Raw genomic sequence first — 27,764 nt, 5'->3', positions numbered from 1 at the left:
TGACATGAAGGCTGGCAACATTAACTCTGTTGTGAGTTAAATCTGTTGCTGACAACCGCGGTGCCTGGGGATGGGCAGTTAGATAATGTATCTGTAGCAGTGACCAGGGGAGGAATGACCTCTGGGAGGAGCGCAGAGAGAAATAACGCCATGGTGCATCTGCAGTAGCACAACCGGACATCCTCATCTGCTCCAGATGCGACAAAACATGTCATAGCAGGTATAGCAGGTGCTAAGTCCAACAGTTTGACTTCACAAAGGCACACCCTTGCATCGCCTCCTGAGACAGACGGTTGCCAACAACTAGACTGCATGTACTACAGGAAACACTTACCGTATTTTTCGCTCTATAAGACACACTTTCCCCCTCCTAAAAAGTAAGGGGAAATGTGTGTGTGTCTTATGGAGTGAATGCAGGCTGTGCAGCTATCGCTGAAGCCAGAAGAGCAAGAGGGATCGGTGCGCAGAGATCCCACTTCCTCTTCTGGCTTCAGGTATACCCACGCAACCCTGCCTCTTCGCTCAAGAGGCTTTGCGGTGCTTTCTTGTTTCTTGTTTTCCTCCTCTAAAAACTAGGTGCGTCTTATGGTCGGGTGCATCTTATAGAGCGAAAAATGCGGTGCGTTGTCTCTGTGGGGCAGGGGGCAAGAAACCTCACTGACCACTGGAAACAACATTTGTCTGCCAAATGCAGCCAAAATGTGTGGACCCCTGTTTGGGAGGCTTTGTCACCAGCGGAAGGTCACAAATAGACTAAACGCAGGCAGTCAACTGCTGTCTCTCCCTGAAATTCTTGCCAGTGCCTCTCTCACCATGGAGAACAGCAGGAGGAGAAGGTAGACAGGCTTATGAGCACAGAACATTCTCTGTAATAATTATCATTAACGGACATAGTGCAGGCCTATAGCACTTGTTACACACCAGGCCAGACACAACCCATCATCTGTGTACAGAGGCCAGAGAATCCCTTTGTTTGCACAACAACAACAAAAGCAGTCGTTATGAAGATGTTTCTTGTCAGGAAGGCAGCAAAACCAGAAGTTCATTAAGCCGTGCCTCAAGGCCATAGCTGAACAAGAAGATCTGTAACTGGTAGCAGGAGCAATGATAGGGGAAGGGCCAGAACTCAGGCACAGAACATCTGATTTGCATGCAGAAGGTTGCAGGTTCAATCCCTGGCATCTGCAGATAGGGTCAGGAATGCCCCCCTACCTGAAACTATGGGGAACTACTGCCAGTCAGTGCAGACAATACTAGCTATGTAGGCCAGTGGTTTGACTCAGTACAGTGGTACCTTGGGTTACATACGCTTCAGGTTACAGACTCCGCTAACCCAGAAATAAAACCTCAGGTCAAGAACTTTGCTTCAGGATGAGAACAGAAATCGTGCTCCAGCGGCGCAACGGCAGCGGGAGGCCCCATTAGCTAAAGTGGTGCTTCAGGTGAAGAACAGTTTCAGGTTACGAAAGGACCTCCAGAACGAATTAAGTACTTAACCCGAGGTACCACTGAATACAGCAGCTTCCTGTGTTCTTCTGTTTACCCCGTCTCCATTTCCCTCCACTTAAAAAACCAAAAACTCTTTATTTTTAGATATTTAGCCATTGGGGTTTAGGATGTGTCTTCTCAATCTCTGTAAAGTGCCGTGCAAACAAATAAAACAATCACGTCAGCACAGGAGCAGGCAATTTGTGAATACTACTGCGATTCACAAAACTTACTTCAGCGAAATATTTAACTTATACCCGCCATAGGAACAAGTAATCATCTTTCTGAAGCTCTGCTTCGACGATCCCCACCCGACGATCTCAGGAATAATTCCCCTCTGGAGAAATGTTATTTTAAACATTTATTTTTTTAAAGGCACAGAGATTTGTTTTACTTTGCAAAGATACAAATTTGCGCTGACCTGCTTAAAATGTGCTTCGCTGGAGGAAGTGGCCATTAGCCTTCGCTGGTCAGTGGCTAAAACTGTCGCCCGGGCTTGTTTGCCAAACCAACCTTGTCCATCAAAATTGTATTCCTTGGCTCCCGTAGGAGGTCAGACCTCCTGTCTGTGGCCAACTGGCTCTTAACTGTCAAGACTGAGCCCTTGTGTTTGGCTAAACAGAGGAAGAGCTGACCTGTTTTCTGTGGTAATGGAAGGAATTCGTGCTTAAGGTTTTTTTTAAAAAAATGGTTGGCTGAGTTTATGAGACACTGGACCGTCTTTTACCAGAAAACTGGTTGGAAAATCAGGTGAGGGAGCATTCCTCTCTGACAGCCTAGCAGGAGTGCCTCTGTGTTACATTGGAGCAGAATGAGTGCAGGTACCATCCTCAAGTCTGCATTTGCAGGAACAACATGTCTGAGCTCGTAGATCAGAACATCACTACCGCACCACTGTTAATTAACCAAAGGTGACTAATTTTAATGGTAGTCATACCTCGGGTTGCAGATGTTTCAGGTTCGTTTTTTTGGGTTACGAACCACCAAAACCCGGAGATACTGGAATGGGTTACTTCCAGGTTTCGGCGGTCGTGCATGCACCGTAGCGCTAAATCGCGCTTTGTGCATGCACCAAAACACAACCGTGCATGCGCAGACATGCCACTGCGGGTTGCGAACGTGCATCCCGCATGGATCACGTTCGCAACCCGAGCATCCACTGTACAGTGGTGCCTCGCAAGACGAAATTAATCCGTTCCGCGAGTCTCTTCGTCTTGCGGTTTTTCCGTCTTGCGAAGCACGGCTATTAGCGGCTTAGCGGCTTTAAGAAAAAGGAAACAAACTCGCAAGAACTCGCAAGACGTTTCGTCTTGAGAAGCAAGGCCATAGGGAAATTCGCCTTGCGGAACGACTCAAAAAAAGGAAAACTCTTTCGTCTTGTGCGTTTTTCGTCTTGCGAGGCATTCGTCTTGTGAGGTACCACTGTATTATCGTTTCTGTCCTTGTGTTTACAGGGTGTGTGTTTTTTGCGCCGGTTGTTTATTGTATTTAATGTATACATTTTTGGTACTTATTTCAAAACAAAGAAACACACGCAGAACACATCTCTGAAATCCTCCCTCCACTCACAGCATCACTATGGCAACTCTGGCCAGCAATGCTTTAAAATGCACATTGAAGATTATGGCGTTTGCTAAGGCTTAGCACCCTCGGGCTACAGTTCCTATGCGATGTGGCTTCTGAGAGTGCCGTTGTGGGAGTCCAATTTAAGGCTGCAATCTTACAAGCAGGATGTTATTTCTTTTTTAAAAAACAACAACTTTTTTTACTTTATTTACAACATAGTCCACAACAACTCATACACACAAACAAACCCACCACCACTGACAATTTAATTATCAAAATTAAACTCCTATCCCCTTACACAAAGAAAAAATAGCATAAAAATAAAAGACTTCCTTTATCCTGTAAATGGCCTCTTTATTTACCGTATTTTTCGGACTATTGGACGCACCGGTCCATAGGACGCACCTAGATTTGGGGGGGGGGGGAAATAAAGGCAAAAAAAAATTTATCCCCCCCCGCCAGGCACGGGGCTGGGGCGGGGAAGCCTGAGCTTCCCCCTCCCCCAGAACGGGACCCAGAGCCATGCCGAAGCTGCGCGCAGCTTTGGCATCGCTCTGGGAACTTGTGGGGCTGGGGGAGGAGGAAGCCTTCCACCAGCCTCCAAACCATGTCGGGAGACAGCGGGATGGCGCGCTGCGCCTCTCCCGCTGTCCCCCGAGTTTGCGGGGCTGGCGACGGGGAGGAGCAGGCTTCTCCCCCCGCCAGCCTTCTAGACAAGTCGGGGGACAGCGGCAAAGGCGCGCTGCGCCTCTCCCGCTGTCCCCCGAGTTTGCGGGGCTGGCGACGGGGAGGAGCAGGCTTCTCCCCCCGCCAGCCTTCTAGACAAGTCAGGGGACAGCGGGAAGGGCGCGCTGCGCCTCTCCCGCTGTCCCCCGAGCTTGTGGGGCTGGCGGTGGGGCTCTCCTGAAGCCTGGAGGTTGTGGGGCTGGTGGGGGGGGGAGAAGCAGGCTTGCTTCTCCCTCCCCCAGCCTCCAGATCAGGTCGGGGAATAGCGGGATGGCGGAGCGCCGCCATCCCGCTTTTCCCCGACCTGATCTGGAGGTTGTGGGGCTGGGGGGGGGGGAGAAGCAGGCTTGCTTCTCCCTCCCCCAGCCTCCAGATCAGGTCGGGGAATAGCGGGATGGCGGAGCGCCGCCATCCCGCTATTCCCCGACCTGATCTGGAGGTTGTGGGGCTGGGGGGGGGGGGAGAAGCAGGCTTGCTTCTCCCCCCGCCAGCCTCCAGATCAGGTCGGGGAATAGCGGGGTGGCGGCTCTGCGCCTCCCCGCTGTCCCCAGCTTTTGGGTGCAGGCTGCTGCCCGCAAGCCTTGCGAGCCCGCGGGACATCCCGCCGGGCTTGCAAGACTTGGGATAGCTTCCTGAAGCCTGGAGAGCGAGAGGGGTCGGTGCGCATGGACCCCTCTCGCTCTCCAGGCTTCAGCAAAAGCCTGCATTCGCACCATAGGACGCACACACATTTCCCCTTCATTTTTGGAGGGGAAAAAGTGCGTCCTATAGTGCGAAAAATACGGTACTTCTTTGTATACTGTTTCTTTTATATGTGATTATTACAATTCTTCCTAATTATGACTTTAAAAAACCACAAAGTCTCCTGTAGAAATTAATCGAAACAAGTCCACGTGTATATTTTGGGCCACGGTTTGGTAAAGTATTCTCTGCGTTTTCCCCATTCTTTGTGAAATTCTTGTCTAGGTTGTCCCCTAATTGTTTCCGTTAATCTGGCCAATTCCGTATAATCTAATAATTTATCCTGCCATTCCTTTTTCGTTGGCACAAATTCTTTTTTCCAAGGACTATATTTCTGAGTAGACATGCAGAGTCTACACAGAGCATGTGAAATTTGCTCTGAAATCGTGTAAAACACGGGGCAAAATAGCATATTAAAAAACTGGAGACCAGATAAGCATAGAATAATTTATTTTGTCACTTCCTTGCTCCATTGACGTCCATTCCGTACAGAATTTTTACATTATTATTCTGTGTCATTGGGCGGCTAAAAGTTCTTGCACTCCTGACGAGTTCACAAAGAGACCTGTCAACTTCTTCCGAGATCAAATGACCAGGCACCGGCTAAGTTTACTTTAAAATTATTCCACTCCTCCCACATGCCCCTGCCTCCCACTTGCTCACATAATCCCAGCTGGAGCCCCACAGAGTCACAACCTGGTCCCCTTTCACCCTTCACAGTTCTAAATAGTCTACGCATTTAAACTATTTCCCTGCCCCTCCTCCTTTTTTGTTACAGCTGTTTTTATTTACATCTCCATGAATCTTTGACCCAGGGCAATGAGCCATTCCTCTGTAGTCTCTTTATTCCACATAAAATATTTTGCAGTAGGACTTGCAGTCAACAAACAATGGCTGTTCCAGCATCAGCCACAGTAAGCTCCTTCAGGGGCTCTCAGGAAGGATGAACTAATCCCAATTTTCCATGGCATTTGGTTACTTCCGAATTGCGGTTTTTGCAAAAATGCACATCAAGCTCAGAAGCATGCACCAAGCCCTTCCAGTGTGAGATCATCGTAACTCGTTCCCCCACGTGGATCCATCGCAAGAGATGTGCAGCCGAAGATTCGTCTGGTTGCTACAAATCACAGTCAAACCCATCTTTCATTGCCCCGTTCCCCAGGAGAGCACATTTCTTCACTTGCCTTTTGAAAATTTCCCTTCAGACAATCTGCCTCCTGCTTTCCTTACAACCATTGGAGTAATGATTCACAGGATTTTATGACTGACCCATCTCTGCTGTTAGAATACTCATGAACATTCTATGACATCACAGCAGCTCAGCCAGTGGGTGAGAGGAGGGGCTTACAGCAGTTTTCAATTTGGACTCACAACTGTCCATGGAGGCACAGGTTAATTCTGTTCCAGGGCAGCTGTCTACCAGTTCCATCTGGTGTGCCAGCTGAGATCCTACTTGCCTGTGCACTGTCTCGCCAGAGTGGTACATGCTCTGGTTATCTCCTGCTTGGACTGCTGTGATGCCCTCTACGTGGGGCTACCTTTGAAGGTGACCCGGAAACTACAACTAATCCAGAATGTGGCAGCTAGACTGGTGACTGGGCTGGCCGCCGAGACCACATAACACCGGTCTTGAAAGACATACATTGGCTCTCAGTACATTTCTGAGCACAATTCAATGTGTTAGTGTTGACCAGGGGTCAGCAAACTTCTTCAGCAGGGGGCCGGTCCACTGTCCCCTAGACCTTGTGGGGGGCCTGGACTATATTTTTTGGGGGGGAAATGAATGAACTCCTATGCCCCACAAATAACCCAGAGACGGATTTTAAGGACACATTCTACTCATGTAAAAACATGCTGATTACCGGACCGTCTGTGAGCTGGATTTAGAAGGCAATTGAGCCAGTACCGGGCCCCGGGCCTTAGTTTGCCTACCCATGGTGTTGACCTTTAAAGCCCTAAATGGCCTTGGCCCAGTATACCCGAAGGAGCGTCTCCACCCCCATCGTCCAGCCCAGACACTGAGGTCCAGCTCCAAGGGCCTTCTGGTGGTTCCCTCACTGCGAGAAGTGAGGTTACAGGGAACCAGGCAGAGGGCCTTCTCGGTGGTGGCGCCCGCCCTGTGGAACAGCTGCCCATCAGATATTAAGGAGATAAGTAACTATACAACCTTTACAAGGCAACTGAAGGCAGGCGTTTTATAGGGGAGCAGTTAATGTTTAATCTTTTATTATGTTTTTGTATATGCTGGAAGCTGTCCAGGCTGGCTGGGGCAACCCAGTCAAGATGGGCGGGGTACAAATAAATAAAATTATTATTATCTATTATTCAACCATGTAAGTGTTTAGCAGGTACGTGGTTCTGCATGAAGTGGAACAAAAAACTGGGATGCTATGGAATTAGGGGGCATCACTAAAACAATGCAACCTTCTGGTAGAAAGGCAGCCATGTTACGACGGAATGGGCTGGCGAGGGGAAAATGAGAGTCAAGAAAATTTGTGCAAGGCAAGCAACTACTTTCAGAAAGGAACAGCCACTAAACACGCTGCCACAATCTGTCATCTCCTTCTCTTTCACTTGAGGCTCTTCTTCTTCTAGCAATGAAAGGGAGGAATGAAACCTGGGCAGATTGCCACTCCACCCACGACATCCCAGGGAAAGATGCCGAAGCGATTTTTCTACACCTTACCAGGCCAGACAGAATCTCATAACTACAAACACCTCACGAGCTCACCCACTACACTACCCTATGTACTGGGGGTGCTGCAAAGCGAAAGGGACATTTTCTCAGTACCTCCTTTTCCAGGTACAACCTTGTAACCGTACCCACGCGGCAGGTGAAAAAGCTGAGATTGAGAGAGTCTCTTGTCTAAGGCCACACAGTGAGTTTTGGGCAAAGGTGAGCTTTTTTGGGGGTGGGGGGGTGTTTCTCTGCTCACAGTTCACCCTCTTAGCCACAAGGACTGCGCCCTCAAGCTGAAATTCCTCCCAGCTGCATTTGAGGGAAGAATGAGATGGTGAGGCAACCTCCACTGGCCTGACCAGGGGAAACCGCCATTTAGCTCATTGGCTCCCAGAACTGCCTTTGGTCATTATATAGTTTGCTGTTTAACAATATGAAATAAATGAAACTCTGGATATACTGACAGGAGGTATGAAAACACATATTGTTGTTGTTGTTGTTACACACTACCCTCCATCTATAGATTTCAGGGTGGTTCACAGCATAAAAATACAAGATAAATAAACCACAAAATATATAATAAGAACAAGAATAAAAACAAGCCAATAACCGCCCCCACACCTATAATAAACTACCTGAATACACTTATTTTCCTCCTTCTCACCCTATTCCTTTTTTCCTTTTGTGTTGTGTCTCTTAAAGTCACTATTAAGACTGGCTGATATCTGGTTTTCATCCTTGTGATAGATCACTAGCTAAAGGAGTACTGAAGGCAGTCAAGCGTCTCGCAGCTACAAAAGGCTTCGGAGCAGCCTGTATAAACTTTAGTTTGATGCTCGTGTGATTTGAGGTGATACTGGGCCGCTATCCTGTCCCATTTGCTTACTAAGAGCAGGAAGATGAAATGTCCTGAACTGGTTGTGTTCAAGTGTTTGTCCAGGGCTTTGCATATCAACACAAGACCCACTAGTAGCATATAGGCAACCAGCACAAATGTTACGGGCAAATGTTGCCAGCAATCTGACCCCATGAGCAGTCTAATCTGCACCAGCTGGAGCTTCTGAACCTTGAATTCCATGTGGTGCAATCCTGCGCATGTTTCCTCAGAAGCCCCATGGAGTTATGCCTAAGTAAGTGTGTACACTTTGCAGCTTAAATCAATGAATTAGAAAACAAGCCCTCCAAAGAAACAAAACAGAACAAAAATGGGAGAAAAACAACACATGGAGGGCCACAGGTTCCCCATCGCGGATCTTACTGAGTTCAAAAGAGCCCTGAGCGACGTTCCTTTGTTAAATAACAGGATTACAAACATGTCCCTAACTTTCCAGTTACAGTCTTGCTCAGGTGGGCTTCCTACTGTTAGCTTGGCTTTACACTTAAATGATCAAGTGGAGCTAGCGTGATTTTGGTTTGGTTTTTAAAGATGTTTAATTAACTTCACATCCTGAGAAAATGGCGCCCTACTTTCCACTGAAACCCTTGGAGTAGCAAAAGTGTGTGCTTTTGTGTTGTTGTTGCCGCTGTTTTTTAAGCAGAAGTGTTTTGTAAGCTGCTAGTGACTCACTTGGTTCATTTCCTCTGTTGATAATTGGGTCACCTGAGATTCTCATGAGCCCACATGGCCAATGGTCAAGGATGATGGGAGACCAGCAAAATCGGGAGGGTCAAAGGTTCCCCGATTAAGACAAAATGCTCCCCTCCTTTTCCTACATGGTCTCCAACACTCCTTGCAGGTCTACTGGCCCAGAAAAGCTGTTTCAAGAGACACAAGGAGTTGAACTTTTCCAAATTTTCTTTACTGTTGCCTGGTCTTTCAAGCCTGATATTGCAAGTCTGCTCTGGTTCGCCAGAAGCGGCTTTGTCATACTGGCCACATGACCCGGAAGCTGTATGCCGGTTCCCTCAGCCAATAAAGCGAGATGAGCACCACAACCCCAGAGTCATCCGTGACTGGACCTAATGGTCAAGGGTCCCTTTACCTTTTACCTTACTCCTTTATCCAGTCCTGTCCTACTTAATGGCTTGCTTCGCATGTCATGCTAAGCCAAACCATGAACACGCAAGCCTGTGAGCTCTGGGAAGAGGAGACTGTGGCTACTATGCCTGACAACAAATCCAAATTATTAGATTCTTTTGCTCCATTTTTTGTGCCTGCAAAACAGCCATGTCATGCTTATGATATTTTATTCTCGTGTTAATTATGCTGTTTTAAATGTGCATTTTATATTTGACTTCACTTTAGCAATGTTTTCTTTCGAAATGTTTTAAGATTTTTTTTTTGGTTAAATATGTATTCTGTAGTTGACCTCCTTTGTAATGTTTTATTTTGAAACCTTTAAGATAATATTTTAGTTTCTGTTAATTATGTTGCTTTGACTGTATACCCTATATTTGACTTTCTTCAGATTGGTTTATTGATGTTTTAATATTCTGTAAACCACTTTCTTAAAAATATAAAGCGGTATAGAAATGAAATTATTAATAATGATAATAATAATAATAATACTCTGCCAGACTCCACTTGTTTTGCTGCACTTTGCTAAACCATGGCTTGGAATGAACACCTGGAAAAGCTCAGTTGGTAGAACATGAGACTGTTAATCTCAGGGTCGTGGGTTCGAGCCTCACGCTGGGCAAAAAGGGGGGTTGGACTGGATGACCCTTGTCGCCCTTTCCAACTCTGCAATTCTTCTATACCATTTGAACCCAGGCCCAGGCTCACAGTTTGTCTTGCTCCAGGCAAATCACCAGCTGCTCATGCATTTGTACCAAAGCCATGGTCTGGCTTATCACAACAACAACAACAACAACAACAACAACAACAACAATTTATTTGTACCCCACCCATCTGCCTCGGTTTCCCTAGCCACTCTGGGCAGCTTCCACAAAGACCAAAAATACACTAAGATGTCACACATTAAAAACTTCCTTGCACAGGGCTGCCTTAAGATGTCTTCTGAATGTCAGGTAGTTGTTTTTCTCTTTGACATCTGATGGGAGGGCATTCCATAGGGCAGGCGCCACTACCGAGAAGGCCCTCTGCCTGGTTCCCTGTAGTTTTGCATCTCGCAATGAGGGAACCGCCAGAAGGCCCTCGGCGCTGGACCTCAGCGTCCGGTCAGAACAATGGGGGTGGAGACGCTCCTTCAGGTTTACTGGACCAAGGCCGTTTAGGGCTTTAAAGGTCAACACCAACACTTTGAATTGTGCTCGGAAACATACTGGGAACCGATGTAGGTCTTTCAAGACCGGTGTTGTGTTGTCTCATAGGCCACCCCCAGTCACCAGACTAACTGCCGCATTCTGGATTAGTTGTAGTTTCCAGGTCACCTTCAAAGGTAGCCCCACGTAGAGCACGTTGCAGTAGTCCAAGCGGGAGATAACTAGAGCATGCACTACTCTGGCGAGACAGTCCATGGGCAGGTAGGGTCTCAGCCTGCATACCAGGTGGAACTGGTAGACAGCTGCCCTGGATACAGAATTGACCTGCGCCTCCATGGACAGCTGTGAGTCCAAAATGACTCCCAGACTGCGCACCCGGTCCTTCAGGGGCACAGTTACCCCATTCAGACCAGGGAGTCCTCCACACCAGCCCGCCCCTGTCCCCCTAAAACAGTACTTTCACGATGTGAAAACCAGGCCAATAACTCATCTTTCCTTTGGGCACAAGACCTTGGGCACAAGAAAACATGTTGAATACATGCCACTCACAACCCTCCAGGACTTCCATCTTTGGGTTGCTCCCTGCAGATTGAAATCTCAGCGAACACCTGTGATTTTAATGTGTGCAGGATTTTCCTTCTTTAGGTAGATAATAAACACACAAAAAGCATCGCCCGTTCAAAAAGCATTCTCCCTACCTCCGGTCATTCCTCCTCCTCCTGAACAATTTTTTGGTGTGTGCGATTTCAGCTTCGTGTGGCAACGGGTGATAACCCTGGCAGAAAAAGGAAGGGGAGAAATAAGACAGTCATTAATTCAAAAAGAGGAGCCAGTGACACTTAAAGCTCATAAGAGGCAGGATGCTGGCGCTCCCAGGCTCTTACGATGTCCTTGTAACAGACTCAAACGCTGGCTTGAATGAATCATCCATTTCAACTTCCTTTGAGCTGCTGGAACAAAATAAACTTACTGTGACTTGGGGAGGAATCTCACACTGCTCAACACAATCAGCCTCGTTGTTATGCAACTATCAGCACATGAAAAAGGCGTTGCACCAAAAAGGTTTAATATGATCGCCTTCTATGCATCCAAAAAGGCTACTCTTTTGGAATTCACCCAAGAACATTATTTACACAGCACCATCATGGTACTTCACTAAAACCAAAGAGGACCATGCCTTTTGGATCTTTCAGCTAGTCCTCTGAATGACACAGGTCACCGAATGGGGAGAACTGGACCTCTGTGCTAGAGTTTCAGCACCAAGAAAGAGGAAAATGCAGCCTTAGCAAACTAATAATTTTAGATGCTCCATCAGTCAAGTGTTCACTGTCATGTGACCTTTAGTTGATCATTTATTAAATTTATAAATAGCTCAATCACTAGAGCAGGCATAGGCAAACTCGGCCCTCCAGATGTTTTGGGACTACAATTCCCATCATCCCTGACCACTGGTCCTGTTAGCTAGGGATCATGGGAGTTGTAGTCCCAAAACATCTGGAGGGTCGAGTTTGCCTATGCCTGCACTAGAGCATGAGACTCATAATCTCAGAGTTGTGGGTTCCAGCAGCATGTTGGGCAAAAGATTCCCACATTGCAGAGAACTGAACTAAATGACCCCTGTAGTCCCTTCCCAACTCTACAATCTATGATTCTGTGATCCCATCCTTCTTCTCAATGGGCAGCAAACACACAAGCAATAAAACATATCAAAACATCTAAGAAGGAACCCCTCAGTTCCAATACAGATGTAGATTGGGAAGGATATCTACTTTAAAAGGCTTGTTGAAAGTTAAGGCTGTATCTGCCGGAGCCCCACTGCTGAACAGAACAGGGATTAGTTGATTTGATTTATATACCGTATTTTTCACCCTATAGGACGCACCTTTTCCCCTCCAAAAATGAAGGGAAAATGTGTGTGCGTCCTATGGGGCGAATGCAGGCTTTCGCTGAAGCCTGGAGAGCGAGAGGGGTCGGTGCGCACCGACCCCTCTCACTCTCCAGGCTTCAGGAAGCTATCTGCAAGCCTTGGGAGCCCGTGGGAGTTCCCGCCAGGCTCCCATGGCTTGCGGAGAGCTGCCTCTATCCCGAAGCTTGGGCGCGCTGCGCAGTCGCGCCCCGGGCTTCGGGTAGCTCTGCGCAAGCTGTGGGAGGGCTCCCACGGCTTGTGGAGAGCAGCCTGTTCTGGGGGCTGGGGTCGGGGGAAGCTCAGTCTTCCCCCGCCCCAGCCCCGCGCCTGGGTAGGAAATAAAAGTTTTTTTCTTTATTCCCCCCCAAAAAAACTAGGTGCGCCCTATGGGGCGAAAAATACGGTACTTCGCCGCCGCTTTTCATTCAAAATGAATCCCAAAGCGGCTTGCAAATGATAAACAACAACAACATGATACAAACATCACAAATACAGCATAGGTCATACGGAATAATTAACCCGCTATCAGTGAAACAATTACGATCTATAAAGAAACTGTTAACAAAGGAGCAACTAAAAAAAATAACCCAATTAAAGCAAAAGTCAGATTATATTGTTAAGAAATCAATACAGCATTTATAATATATAAAACAGTATCAACATTAACAAAATAGCAACCAAAACAAAAACTAGGTGTTCATACACCTACTCTTCACACCTCCATGACTTGTAAATCTTTCGGTGTATTCAGCTCATTAATATAAAATGGGTTAAACAGGGTGAGACAGTATTTAAGGTATCCCAGGTCACCAAACCAGCACTTTGGACTGAGTTGGGAAAGAAGCACACACACCATTGCAAGTTCTATGATGTGTTTTGCTGCATTAACATGCTGCTCACTGCCTTGACCTTTGGGCCAAAAAATGCTACATAAACAAACCAGAACGTACTTCATGGCAATCCCAAAATGCAGAGACTGGCACTACAAGTTTATCCACTACCAGGGTGTTGCAAGGGACTTAAGAGACTTGAGGCACGGCACAGATTTCCAGATGCAAAAAGGCGCAGATGCAAATGTAGGCCAACTTTTGGGGGGCGGGGGCAGACTCTCGTTCCTGATGCTGGGGCTTACTTCTAGCCATGTACATCCCAATAGGATTTTCTGATCACAATATTGAATTGGCTAGATTGACAGAGGCAATTAGGGGTCAAACCAAGCAAAAATTCCAAAAAGAATAGGTAAAATATAGAGAACATCTTAAAAAGCGGTGCCCTCAAATTAATACTTGGACCTGTTTCGATGAACTTCCGCAGAATAATTTAAGGTACTTAAGTTAAAAACAGAAAGAAAAAGGGGGTAATAATGAACTAAAAAGGAGACAGTTTACAAAAAAAGAACTGTGTTGAGGATGAAGGAAGTCAATTAGAAGAAAAGAAGAACTAAAATATGGTACATATATATTATTGATTATTTGTTTTGTGTAAATTTTGTACGTTATCATGTCTTATATTTGTATTTGTGTGTGTGTGTGTTTTGTTGTTGTTTGTTTTTCTTTTGATTCTGTACTATTATTTTCATGTTTAGTTTGACAAGTGTGTGTGTATGTGTTGTAAATAAAGGATTTTCTGGTCACAGTACAGTGTGCGTGGATTGGCTCCTCTGCCCCAACGCCTGCAATCACAATTATCCGTGGTCATGGGTTTCCCCCTGTGCCCATTTCATCCTCCTCACCACAACCCCAAGAGTGCCTCACAGACACCCAGTAAGATTCACGGTCACCCAGTTAAGTTCACTCATGGGCTGTTTCAGATGTTGAGGAGGCTAGAGGAACCAGCAATGCGCTCTACAGGGCCACGAGCGAGGGCCACTTTCTTTCATTTACAACTTTCTGAGGGCCACAAGGCAGCGGCAGGTGTGCCCAGACAAGCATAAGCAGACAGAGCCAATGGGTATGGCCTTTGTACAATGGCCTTTGTACAGCCATGCAAAAAAACCCCAGAGGTTTCTGCGCAGTCGCACGCATCTTCACCCCCTGTCCAGCCAAGCAAGGAGGGACTATCACAGTTCAAGGACACATTCTATATAGTCAAAAGCACTCAAGGAGGGCAGAGGGTAAGGCTGTAGAAGGACATAGCCTGCAGAGAGCTCTGAGGACCGGGTACAGAAGCCTGGGCATTTGGTCTGTGGGTCTGAGGTGACAAACCCACCCCTCCCACTGTAAGCAAAATTTTTACTTATACTCCGCCCTCACTGGCAAGAGCCGGGCTGAGGCCAGCGAACACCAGTAAAATTACAACAAAAACATAATAGGGAAAAAGAAGAAGAAAAAAAACCGATTTAAAATATGTGTTAAAATACAATTTAAAATGCACCCTCATTTTAATAGTAGCCCATAGATCAAAACCATAAGGGGAGGGAAACATAAGGGTCCGATTGAGTCCAAACCAAAGGCCAGGCAGAACAGCTCTGTCTTGTAGGCCCTGCGGAAAGATGTCAAGTCCCGCAGGGCCCTAGTCTCTTGGGACAGAGCGTTCCACCAAGTCGGGGCCAGTACTGAAAACGCCCTGGCCCTATTTGAGACCAACCTAACCACCTTATGACTTGGGACCTCCAAAATGTTGTCATTTGTGGACCTTAAGGTCCTCCGTGGGGCATACCGGGAGAGGCGGTCCTGTAGGTATGTGGGTCCTAGGTCGTGAAGGGCTTTAAAGGTCAAAACCAGCACCTTAAACCTGACCCTGTACTCCGCCGGGAGCCAGTGCAGTTGGTAAAAGTTGGTATTGGCTGTGCTGCAAAAGACAACAGGACACAAGCTTCCTGGACCCCTAATCCAATAGGGTGCTTAAGATCATAGGAAGCTCCCTTACCAAATGTCAAGACTATTGTTCCCTCCTGCCCAGTATTGCCTGCGGTGCTTGTTTAAGCCACTTAGTTAAACTGCGGAACTCGCTGCCACAGGATGCCGGCAATGGCCGCCAATTTGGATGGCTTTAAAAGATCAGACAAATTCATGGAGAAAGGGGCTATCGGTGGCTGCTAGCCAAAAGGGCAGCACTGCTTCTGAAGGCCAGTTACTGGAAACCACAGGAGGAAAGAGGACTCTTGTGGTCGGGTCCTGCTTGCAGGTTTCCCCCACAGACAACTGGCTGGCCACTGTGAGAACAGGATGCTGGATTGAGGGGGTGACTGGCCTGACCCAGCAACTCAGCTATGGTCTGTGCCACAGTCCAGCAGGCTGCGGTTGGGAGCCCATGAACTCACAAACCATCACCTGCAAGCTTCAAGAAAAAACCCAGAAGGCAAAACGTCAAACAGCAGGCAGGCAGGAGTGAATTGTCCTCCATTCGGATTGAATTAGCATCGTCTGTGCACTGCAAAGGTTCGGCACTGGTGTGTGTTGTTGTTTAGTCGTGTCTGACCCCCTGGACCAGAGCACGCCAGGCGCTCCTGTCTTCCACTGCCTCCCACAGTTTGGTCAAACTCATGCTGGTAGCTTCGAGAACGCTGTCCAACCATCTCGTCCTCTGCCGTCCCCTTCTCCTTGGGCCCTCCATCTTTCCCAACATCAGGGTCTTTTCCAGGGAGTCTTCTCTTCTCATGAGGTGGCCAAAGTATTGGAGCCTCAGCTTCAGGATCTGTCCTTCCAGTGAGCACTCAGGGCTAATTTCCTTCAGAATGGAGAGGTTTGATTTTCTTGCAGTCCATGGGACTCTCAGGAGTCTCCTCCAGCACCATAATTCAAAAGCATCAATTCTTCAGGGATCAGCCTTCTTTATGGTCCAGCTCTCAATTCCATACATCACTACCGGGGAAATCATAACTTTGACTATCAGGGCCTTTGTTGGCAAGGTGATGTCTCTGCTTTTTAAGATGCTGTGTGCTTTGCAATTTTATGGGAGGGCTCTCTGCATCTCCAAGTGTCTAAGCCCCTCCTTATGGTTTCCAGACCATCACAACTCTCCTGTATAACCTGCCGTTGAGTTTCAACTTTCTACACCCGTCTTTCCGGCCAGAAGTGACATTCTACACACCCCCACCCTAAATACATATATATAAAGCATTCAAATGAAATATATGCTAATCTGCTGAACAGGCAGACATTTATTCCAGTCACAGAATTTAGAGGGTTTAGTTGGATTGCCAGACCCCTTGAATATGGATTCAGTTTGCACGTTGCCCTGTAGTCTGTGCTGGAATTTCTTTCTCTCTCTCTCTCTCTCTCTCTCTCTCTCTGTGTGTGTGTATGACTCTGTCTGAGCCTCAGTGAACGACTGTTATGGTATGTCTGGCCCGGTCTTAGAGATGTTTTGGGGCCTCATTAGTTTGTGTAAAGAGCTCTGTGGTTCTTGGAAGAGGAGACGCTGCTCTCTAAAAATTGCAAAGTATTATTTATTTTCTCAGAACTACAAAGCTGTCGCAACCACTATAGGCATTAAACGTCCTCTTACTTATGAAACGCGGTGCTTTGCAGAGCGGCTGTAAAAGAAGCTTTGTAAAAGCCACTCTTAGGATACCCATAATGATCCATTACCCAGGATTCCTTCGGGAGCCTCCTCTGACACGAAGCCAGTGAATCACAACTGAGGAGGGAGAGAGTATTTCACTCCACTCCAAACCATGATTTGAAACGGGCTTGAAACATCCTGGTTTGGGGGCAGTTCCTGCCTACTGCCAACCATAGTTTGCCCGACTCAGACGTCACAGCAAACCATGGTGATCACAGGCCACAGAAGCGAGGAGAGAAAGGAGCCCATGAGCCTAAAGGGTGCAAGGAAAGAGAGTACAAGGTGGGAACTCCATCAAGCCCCCTTCTCTTGTGAGGGGTCCAGCTGCCATCAAGTCTGAGGGAAGAACTGTGTGGTAAGAGAGCTGTCCTGTACTCTTGGCCCACTCTGTTTATGGCTCTGATCTTGGAGGAAGAGAATATGACCTCATAATGAAAGAAGGGTTTGCTGGATCAGGGTCAATGGCCCATCTATTATCATATGTGGGACTGTTGTTGTTTAGTCGTGTCCGACTCTTTGTGACCCCATGGACCAGAGCACGCCAGGCACTTCTGTCTTCCACTGCCTCCCGCAGCTTGGTCAAACTCATGCTGGTAGGTTCGAGAACACTGTCCAACCATCTCGTCCTCTGTCGTCCCCTTCTCCTTGTGCCCTCCATCTTTCCCAACATCATGCTGCAAACTTTCTTTATAGGGGAGCCTCTAAACCTCTCAATCATCTGGGTTGCCTATACTGAACAGTGTCCTTATATGCAAAACAGAGAGCTTCAGTCACTCCTCCTGCAAAAATTTCTAGAGGGGGAGCATGTTCACCTCCTGCACCAAAAGCAACCAAGAGTTTCGTGGAGGTTTAAAGACTAACAAATTTATTACGGCACGCACTTTTCGTGGGCTCAAGCCCAGCCAGTCAGATGCACGAAGCGAAATCTTATTTGGCAGGTATACACAGGGAGGGAGTTGTCAGGTGGGAGATGAATGGCAATGAGGTACAAAAATTACAGGCAGTGATCGTCAGAGCTTCAGAGCATAAAGCCACAGTTGTGGGCTGGCATTCCTTTTCTGCCCTCTAAGCACTCAGCTGAATAAAATGCACTCTGGTCTCTGTGGTGCATTATTGTCTGTTGGGGAAAAGCCATGGCTTTTGTGGGAGAGCATCTGCTTTCCATGCACAAGGTCCCAGACTCAACCCCCAACATCTCTAGGTTGGGCTGGGAATGACTGACAGACTGTCTGGAACCCTGCTAACTGCTGCCAGTCTGTGCAGAACAGTCACTTCCAAATGTTTTTGCGCCACTGTCCCCTTGGTTCCATAAACTCGTCCCCAGTGCCTCCTAATCTACCTTCTAAAACATTATTCTTCAGAACAGAGCCCTCTGCAACCCACTAAGGAAGATAATAACAAAATTAAATTTGGAGCAGTAACAAATGACTGCGTGTTCGTTCAAAACCCAATTAAAACTAGTCTGATTAGTGCATTAAAACTGGTTATTTATTTGTATACCGCCCTGCGTCGGAAGATCATGAGGCGGTTCACAGCACAGAAATACAAAACGACAACACAAAACACACAATGAAACAAAAGCAAGGCAAAACAATATCAGCCAGATGCCTGGTTGAAGAGAAACGTTTTCGCCTGGCACCTAAAAGTTATGTAATGAAGGTGCCAGGTGAGTCTCCCTGGGGGGAGCGCTCTGCAAATGGGGAGCCACCACAGAAAAGGCTGAACTTGCTGCCAGCACTTCACAGTCTGTGATTTACACCTCCAAAGCTCCCTGCCTCTTAGAGAAGGGAACCACTGGGCTAGAGAATACAGTCGTACCTTGGAAGTCGAATGGAATCTGTTCTGGAATCCGTTCGACTTCCAAAACATTTGGAAACCAAAGCGTGGCTTCCGATTGGCCGCAGGAAGCTCCTGCAGCCAATCGGAAGCTGCATCAGCTTCTGAAAATCGTTCAAAAACCGGAACACTCACTTCTGGGCAAGGTACGACTGTACTGAGCTCAGTAGACCAGGGGTCGGCAAGGTTTCCCTTGCCTGGGCTGGTTCACTCCAGCAGAGATCCTTTGTGGGCCAGATCGCACGTGCGTGCGCGATTTCTGGCATCTGTGCATGTGTGGTTTCCGGTGCCATGGAAGCGAGTCCCCACGCTGTGCCGCTTTAGCGCAGGGACTCACCAAGTGGGTGGCTCAGTTTGGGGGCGGTTAGTGGGCGAGTTAAACAACCCCTGTGGGCCGCTTGTGGCCATGGGCCTTAGGTTGCTGAGCCCTGTTGGTAGACCAATGGTTCGACCTGCTATATGGCAGCCTCCTGTGCCCCTAACAGGAGTGAACAGAGTCAGAGAGGGTCCTTGCAAACCTTTCCTGCCATTGCTCCATGAGCCAGTGTGGTGTAGTGGTTAAGAGCGGTAGATTTGTAATCTGGTGAACTGGGTTTGCGTCTCTGCGTCTCTGCTCCTCCACATGCAGCTGCTGGGTGACCTTGGGCTAGTTACACTTCTCTGAAGTCTCTCGGCCTCACTCACCTCACAGAGTGTTTGTTGTGCGGGAGGAAGGGAAAGGAGAATGTTAGCCGCTTTGGGGCTCCTTAGGGTAGTGATAAAGCGGGATATCAAATCCAAACTCCTCCTCCTCCTCCCCTTCTTCTTCTATCATAATAACAGGCTATTTCAACCATCCGGAACAGCTCTGCGAAAAGGCATTTAACACACTGGGATGGTGAAATATCTTACGGATTTAGAATACTCCAGGACGTTGCTTTGCAGGAGAGAAGGAGGCGGCGGGGGGGGGGGGGAGAATACGCCAGTGGCTACAACAAATGAGAAACTTTCAGGAACCGGTGTTGCTTGCAGGAAGCTGCCACCTTCCCCACTGTCAGACTCACCGGCACCCTGAACTCAGCTGCCCTTTCAAACATGATCTCAGGTACGAGGGAGCTGCTTTGTACGTGAGCAGAAGCGTTTCAATGACTTGCCTTACCCACACACGGGCGGATGTTGGTTGCGTGGGAGAAAATATCTAAAGGGCACCTCAGCACCCAGGTTTCCCTGGATACTAGGCTGAGAGAAACACAGTGAAGGGGGCTGCAGGAGCCGGGAACAAAGCTATTTTTTGCTACCATTCTTGCATGAGAATGCAGCTGTGATAGAATCATAAGAGGTGGGACCCCGAGAGTCATCTAGTCCAACCCCCTGCAATGCAGGAATTTCAATGACATTTAAGCTATAATGATCACCAACTGTGATTTTTATTCAAGTCCCACATGATATAATTTTTATTACTTTTTTAACATATCATTTTCAACAGTAATTAAACATACTTTTACATCTAATTCAATTTTTTTGACTTCCATCAGTCCTGTCTGAAAATTTTCCAATCTAATCTCTTAGTATGCATTTTTCATTTTCCCTATTACATTTCAATCTCATAATCAATATTTCTATCTTTTTCTACTTTGTAACACTTCATATATTTCAACTTACAAAACTTCCTGTAGTCCTACTAGCATAATTTGTTGATTACAGTTGCTCTTCAAATAATTCTTCCAATCTTCTGTAAATCTCTGGTCCCGCAGGTTTCGAATCCTTCCTGTCATTTTGTCCAATTCTGCATAGTCCATTAATTTCGTATTCAAGACCCACATTGCAATTTTCTCCCTTATACAGTGGAACCTTGGTTTTGGAGCGCCTTGGAAGCCAAACGATTCGGAACCCAAATGCCGAAAACCCAGAAGTAATTGCTTCCGTTTTTTATTGCGCCTCGGAAGTCAAACGGCTTCTGAGGCGCGTTTCCCCATTTTGTTCAATGGATTTTGCCAACTGCCCATTGATCCTCAGTTGTCTCACGGTCTTCTGGAATGGATTACGTTCAAAAACCAAGGTGCCACTGTATAGCCATCAACAAAGATTTCAAAATGTGGTCTGAAGTTCAGCATCAAAAAACCTAAGATCATGGCCACCACCTCCTGGCAAACAGAAGGGGAAGAAATGGAGGCAGTGACAGATTTTACTTTCTTGGGCTCCATGATCACTGCAGATGGTGACAGCAGTCACAAAATTAAAAGACGCCTGCTTCTTGGGAGAAAAGCAATGATAAAACTAGACAGAACATTAAAAAGCAGAGACATCACCTTGCCCACAAAGGTCTGTATAGTTAAAGCTATGGTAGTGATGTATGGAAGTGAGAGCTGGACCATAAAGAAGGCTGATCGCCAAAGAATTGATGCTTTTGAATGATGGTGCTGGAGGAGACTCTTGAGAGTCCCATGGACTGCAAGAAGATCAAACCGATCCATTCTGAAGCAAATCAGCCCTGAGTGCTCACTGGAAGGACAGATCCTGAAGCTGAGGCTCCAGTACTTTGGCCACCTCATGAGAAGAAAAGACTCTCTGGAAAAGACCCTGATGTTGGGAAAGATGGAGGGCACAAGGAGAAGGGGACGACAGAGGACGAGATGGTTGGATAGTGTTCTCAAAGATACTAATACGAGTTTGACCAAACTGCGGGAGGCAGTGGAAGACAGAAGTGCCTGGCGTGCTCTGGTCCAGGGGGGTCACGAAGAGTCGGACACGACTAAACAAAACAAGATTTCATTTCAGGAATCTGATGAAGACTGCAGGAGTCCATGACAGCTTACGTCGTAATACATTCGTTAACATTTATTTTGCCACAAGCCTCTTTGTTGCTTTTACACAACGGTATGCATTTTGCTTTGCGGTCTGTAAAAACAAGCATAGCCCTCAATAACTTGATGTATGTTATCAGTTTATCACCTAGGACTAGAAACACCTCTGTTTTCGTTTTAAACAGAAAGTCAGTCTGTTTCCATTTCTCTGGAAATTCTTCAGTCACGTAAAATTATTTGTGTTCCCAGAGATATGTGGCTCTCAATTGCAGTCACATTGCAGTTTTTAGCACCTTCAGCTAGTGCCCTGGGAACAAAGGTTCTCAAGGCATGTGGCCTTTAGATACTGGCTAGAAAGTGAATGAAACCACAGGTTTTTTCACACCAAATACAGGGGCCTGGATTCAAGCCTTCAGCCTCTCTAGGTCACCATTGCTTGCTTTGGTTCACTCAAAAAGGCAAAGGTTGCATAACCTACTTTAGGAAGGAGTATAAAAATAACTCACAAAAGAAAATCCCCTTTGTTAGAAGAATCAGCCAGTCAATGCAAAAAAATCAGTTACAATCTGATCTAGGATATCCAGAGTTCTTTTCCCATGTTACGGCTGGGAATGGAACAATACCTTGTGAGTGGATGTGACTGTAATTGTTTTAACTGATGTTATTTTAGTTTTGTTTGGGTTTATTGCTTATTTGTATGCATTTCCTGGACCAGGGGTCACATTTAAAAACAGACTCTAGTATCAGGGTACCTGCACACTGTCCACAAAACAGGAAAGAAACCACGGTTGGCGAAATATTGGGTAAATCAAAATAACGTGCAGCCCGTAAGTCAAATGATTGGGAAAGCCAACAAAAGGCAAAATTTTAGGAAAGAGCGTTACAAAAAGCATAAAAGCACCTCCCTGTGGCAGATAATCTTTACTGAGTCCGCACCAGAAACTTTAGACGTGCGCAGGAAGGCTCTCAAAGAGAACAAACCCTCTACAGTGGTACCTCGGGTTACATACGCTTCAGGTTACAGACTCTGCTAACCCAGAAATAGTACCTCGGGTTAAGAACTTTGCTTCAGGATGAGAACAGAAATCGTGCAGCAGCGGCACAGCAGCAGCAGGAGGCCCCATTAGCTAAAGTGGTGCTTCAGGTTAAGAACCGTTTCAGGTTAAGAACAGACCTCCGGAACGAATTAAGTACTTAACCCGAGGTACCACTGTACTGCAAAGGAAGCCCAAGTGAGTCCAATGAGATTTATTCCCAAGCAAAGTGAGCAGAGTCTTGCAGATTTGAAAAAGGTCAGACTTGTACAGGTCAAGTTGCATAAAGAAACTGGCAATGGGTACAGAATACAGCATGTGTAGACTCTTGATAGTTTCTTAAAAAGCAAGTTTCCAGTCCTCAGGACTACAAAGATAAACAGAAAGGGAGTTTGGGCAATGCTTTGTGAAACTTGGGAAGTTCTGGAGGAAACAAGAGTGTGAGCGAGCAAGTTGGGTTGGTTGACACCTGTCTGCCTTGGGAGACGTGAGCCTTTGCGGGAGAAGTCAAACTGTTGAAAGGTTGCAGTGGCTGCAGAAACCGATACTGGAGAGACATGTTTTGTTGCAGCCGGGGCAGATGAAGTCATCCGGTTGTGCTGCTGCGCTGTGATAAGAGCACAGCTCAAGTTGCCTTTGTCTGTTCTCGTTCATGCGGCCAGGACCAAATGCGGTTGTCCCACGTGCGATGATCGTTGTCAACTCTGGCGTTGAAATCTCCCAGAAAGAATAGGTGTTTTTGAAGTCTGGGAACCTTCTGACAGCCTGGTCTAGTTCCTTGAAAAACTGCTTCTTGGTTTGCATGTCAGAACACACAGTGGGAGCGTAGACGCTCAAGATGCTAACCAGACCAGAGGTGGTTGAGAGGCAGAGGGAACGCAAGCATTCTGAACCCTCGGTTGGTGGATCTATTGCAGACAGGTGGGAGTTCCTCACTGCAAAGCCTGTGCTGTCAATGTCAAGCGTTTTCAGCTCACGGTCAATTGCATCACAAACACGTTCTCCTCAACCAAGGAAAAACCCCAAGTGTCCTGGAGACATCCAAGGCCAGGCAATGGGAACCAGTTGCACTTGGTTTTCAGCAGACAATTGTCACTGAACTGTGTGCGGGTCACACAGGGCTACCACAGTGCCGACTGCGCATGCGCAACTATATACATGCAGATGTGAAAACTGCAGGGCTCAGAAGTGCATTAAATGCCAGTTTATCGTGAGCCCAAGGCAGGGTGAATTCTGGATTTCACACTGCGTTGCTCATTACAATGCCAGTCAAGTGCTGATATCTGTTGCCGTCTGTTATTATTTTGTCAGCTGGAATCATTTTTATTCAAAGTATTGGTGCTGACCTTTAAAGCCCTAAACGGCCTCGGCCCAGGATACCTGAAGGAGCGTCTCCACCCCCATCGTTATGCCCGGATACTGAGGTCCAGCTCCGAGAGCCTTCTGGTGGTTCCCTCCTTGCGAGAAGTGAGGTTGCAAGGAATCAGGCAGAGGGCCTTCTCGGTAGTGGCGCCCAACCTGTGGAACACGCTCCCACCAGATATCAAGGAAATAAACAACTATCCGACTTTTAGAAGGCAGACTTTTTCTGAAGGCAGCCCTGTTGAAAGCTGCCCAGATGGGTGGGGTAGAAATAAATTATTATTATTATTATTATTATTATTATTATTATTATTATTATTATCATCATCATCATCATCATCATCATCATCATCATCATCATTTGAACCACCCTGACATCTTTTGATGAAGACCGCTATATAAATCCAATAAATAAAAAAATCAAAGACGATCTACACCTGTTCTGTGTTGAATTTTAGACAGACTGTTGCATTTCAGGCAGCTTTCAAAATTTATTTTATGATCTGTAACGTTATAGATCAACATTCCCCAACCTGGTGCCCTCCTCACAACATCTTACATGCGGCCGCTGGGAGAGATCATCAGGAGGTTTGGGCTGGGTGTTCATCAGTATGCGGATGATACCCAGCTCTACCTCTCTTTCAAATCAGAACCAGTGAAGGCGGTGAAGGTCCTGTGTGAGTGCCTGGAGGCGGTTGGAGGATGGATGGCGGCTAACAGATTGAGGTTGAATCCTGACAAGACAGAAGTACTGTTTTTGGGGGACAGGAGGCGGGCAGGTGTGGGGGATTCCCTGGTCCTGAATGGGGTAACTGTGCCCCTGAAGGACCAGGTGCGCAGCCTGGGAGTCATTTTGGAATCACAGCTGTCCATGGAGGCACAGGTTAAATCCGTGTCCAGGGCAGCTGTTTACCAGCTCCATCTGGTACGCAGGATGAGACCCTACCTGCCTGTGGACTGCCTCGCCAGAGTGGTGCATGCTCTGGTTATCTCCCGCTTGGACTACTGCAATGCACTCTACGTGGGGCTACCTTTGAAGGTGACTCGAAAATTACAACTAATCCAGAATGCGGCAGCTAGACTGGTGACTGGGGGCGGCCGCCGAGACCACATAACACCGGTCTTGAAAGACCTGCATTGGCTCCCAGTACGTTTCCGAGCACAATTCAAAGTGTTGGTGCTGACCTTTAAAGCCCTAAACGGCCTCGGTCCAGTATACCTGAAGGAGCGTCTCCACCCCCATCATTCTGCCCGGACGCTGAGGTCCAGCGCCGAGGGCCTTCTGGCGGTTCCCTCACTGCGAGAAGCAAAGCTACAGGGAACCAGGCAGAGGGCCTTCTCGGTAGTGGCACCCGCCCTGTGGAACGCCCTTCCAGCAGATGTCAAAGCGATAAACAACTACCTGACATTCAGGAGACATCTTAAGGCAGCCCTGTTCAGGGAAGTTTTTAACGTTTGATATTTTATTGTATTTTTGTTTTCTGTGGAAGCCGCCCAGAGTGGCTGGGGAGGCCCAGCCAGATGGGCGGGGTATAAATAATAAATTATTATTATTATTATTGCTGGGACTGGTGGAAATCCAACAATATAGGGAAGAATGTTATTTACTGCTTCTAAGATGTTGCGAGGAGCCGTCTTGAAAGACATCCTATAACCACATAAAACAATAAATTATAATTATAGCAGCAGACTCCCACTCTACTAAGAGGCCTTCTATATTTGCAACTCTGGTGTTTTGGGATTGTACATTTTCTCTTTGCCTCCCCTCCAAAGCACGTCTGGGTTCCCATGAACTTGTTCTCTTCTCTCTAGACTACACACGTTTCCCCGACTTGACAGCTTAACTGCCCTGGCTTGAATGAGGAACTCTGCTTTGTGGGCATGTAGGAAAACACTTAAAATAAAATAAAAATGAACATTTAAAACAAATGTGTCGGTTTGCTTCGGTGGCGACATCAACGCTTCTCCCATGCCCCAGAAGAGTGACGTTACTGATTTTTGCTCACCGGTGCGTGAACTATATTAGTTGTCCGCAAGGTTGTGGACAAACCTTGATACTTGCCTTGCTCCCCAGCTGAAGATGGGCTGTGATGGATCCGTGCATCACCACCAACTGATAAAGCAAAGGGAGATCTCCCACTAGCAAAAGAAGGCTGGAGGTTAATATAAATTCCGTGGGCTTGGCGGGGGAAACGGAGTCAAAGACTCGACAGCAAACCACATTCTCTTTGTCTGGCAGCAGCGAGCTCTGTGGGGCTGAGTTATTGAGGAAGTTCGGCGAGGGTTATATTTGTTCCAGATGCACGTTTCCCTTAACCTCTTGAAGTGGTGCTTCCCAGAGAGTAGTTCGTTCTTCATGCCTTTGCTTTTCATTTTCATTTACACAATGCCGGAACAAATAACTTTAATCTTGCTCTTGCTGGGAGAAGTAGAGGGGTTGGGGTGGGGTGGGAGGGTGAAGAGATAAAAAACCCACCACATATGCACCCAGATGCAAAAACCAGAAATAGAAGAGAAGACGTCGCAAAAAAGAAAAGCGTTGAGGCAAAAGGCAGGGGGGAAGAAATGATGGATAAGAACGAACACACACACACACACACACACACACACACACACACACACACAGCATTTGCAATCAACCTTCTGTCTTCCTTTTGTCTGAGGTATTGCGTGTGTTTTTGTATTCTGTTTGAAGCTGCCCAGACTGGGGCTGGGGCAACCCAGTCAGATGGGCAGAGTACAAGTAATAAATTATATTATTATTATTAACCATAAAAAGAAGGATAAAAAGGAAGAGAAAACCACCTAAATTGCACAAGCAGTATCTAAATGAAAAACAGGTCCAACTCGACCCCATCCCACTAAGAGATACGCAGAAAAATAAGATCCAAAGGCCTGAGGTGAGTAAGAACGTTCTTGTCCGGCACCTACAAAAACGATGGGGAGATTATTGCATCAACAGGGAGCCACCACCAAAAAGGCCCGTTCTCATGCCTCCATTCTCTGCACCTCCCTTGGACATGGAGAAGGGCCACAGAAGAAGAGGTTTTGTGTTGGTTCATGTGGGGAGAGGTGTCCGTTGAGGTACTGGGATCCTGAGCCGAATATGGCTTCACAGTGGATGCTCGGGTTGCAAATGTGATCCGTGTGGGAAGAATTTTCGCAACCCGCAGCACTGCGTCTGCGCGTGCACACGTCACGATTCTGCGCATGCGCAAAGTGTGATTTAGTGCTTCTGCGCCGAAACATGAAAGTAACCTGTTCTGGTACTTCCAGGTTCAGCGCGGTGCGCAACCCGAAATCGTGCAGCCCGAAGTGTCTGTAACCTGAGGTATGATTGTACAGGCCAAAACCTACACTATGAATTGGGCCCAGAAACTAATGGGCAGCCAGTGCAATCGGGCCAGGATTGGTGACTTCCTTCCCTCTGACTTCCTTGCCTTGGCGGCTGTTTCCGAACAGTCTTCAACAGCAGCCCCACACATAGCGCATTGCAGTAATCTAATCCGGAGTCACACCTCTCAAATCACACACTGCTTTGCTGGCACCTCCGAACACACTGGCGCCCCCAAGCGGCAGCTTAGATGGCTTTCACTGCTCAGCCAGCCCTGCGCAAGTGAACAAGCCTTCCTGAAATCCCCACCCAAACAAACCCTGAAGAGAGGAAGCGAAGGAAACGCCTGAGGCTTCCTAGAGGAAAAACTATTCTAACACGCTTTTCAAAAGAACAACATTGCGCTAGGCAAATGACTCCAAGCTCTCTCTCCTCTTACCGAACATGGTCTCCTGTCTGTGGTGATTAAGGAAGGAGTTCTCGTAGAAACACCTAATTTCCTAAGATGGAAACGTCCCCAATATTCATCGCGAATGGAGAAGTTACTCAGAGGCTGGAGCTGAAGGCCATAGCAACAAAACAACATAACACCAATTGGAATTACGTGATAGTACACACATTTTCTGAATTGTCCTAT

At 47.1% G+C, this 27,764-nt stretch overlaps 1 protein-coding gene across 3 annotated transcripts in view; it reads right to left on the bottom strand.

Moving 5' to 3' along the window:
* CTIF (cap binding complex dependent translation initiation factor) overlaps positions 1 to 27,764 on the bottom strand; it is a 179,389-nt gene that overhangs the window by 61,853 nt on the left and 89,772 nt on the right. For all 3 annotated transcript variants that reach the window (XM_082241989.1, XM_082241990.1, XM_082241991.1), the window contains one exon: positions 11,065 to 11,141. In XM_082241989.1, the coding sequence (XP_082098115.1) occupies positions 11,065 to 11,141 (77 nt within the window). The remainder of the gene's footprint in view (positions 1 to 11,064; positions 11,142 to 27,764) is intronic.

Source organism: Podarcis vaucheri (assembly GCF_965113315.1).
Source record: "Podarcis vaucheri genome assembly, chromosome: 11".
Classification (NCBI taxonomy): Eukaryota; Metazoa; Chordata; class Lepidosauria; order Squamata; family Lacertidae; genus Podarcis; species Podarcis vaucheri.
This window is presented reverse-complemented; position numbering and strand designations above follow the sequence as displayed.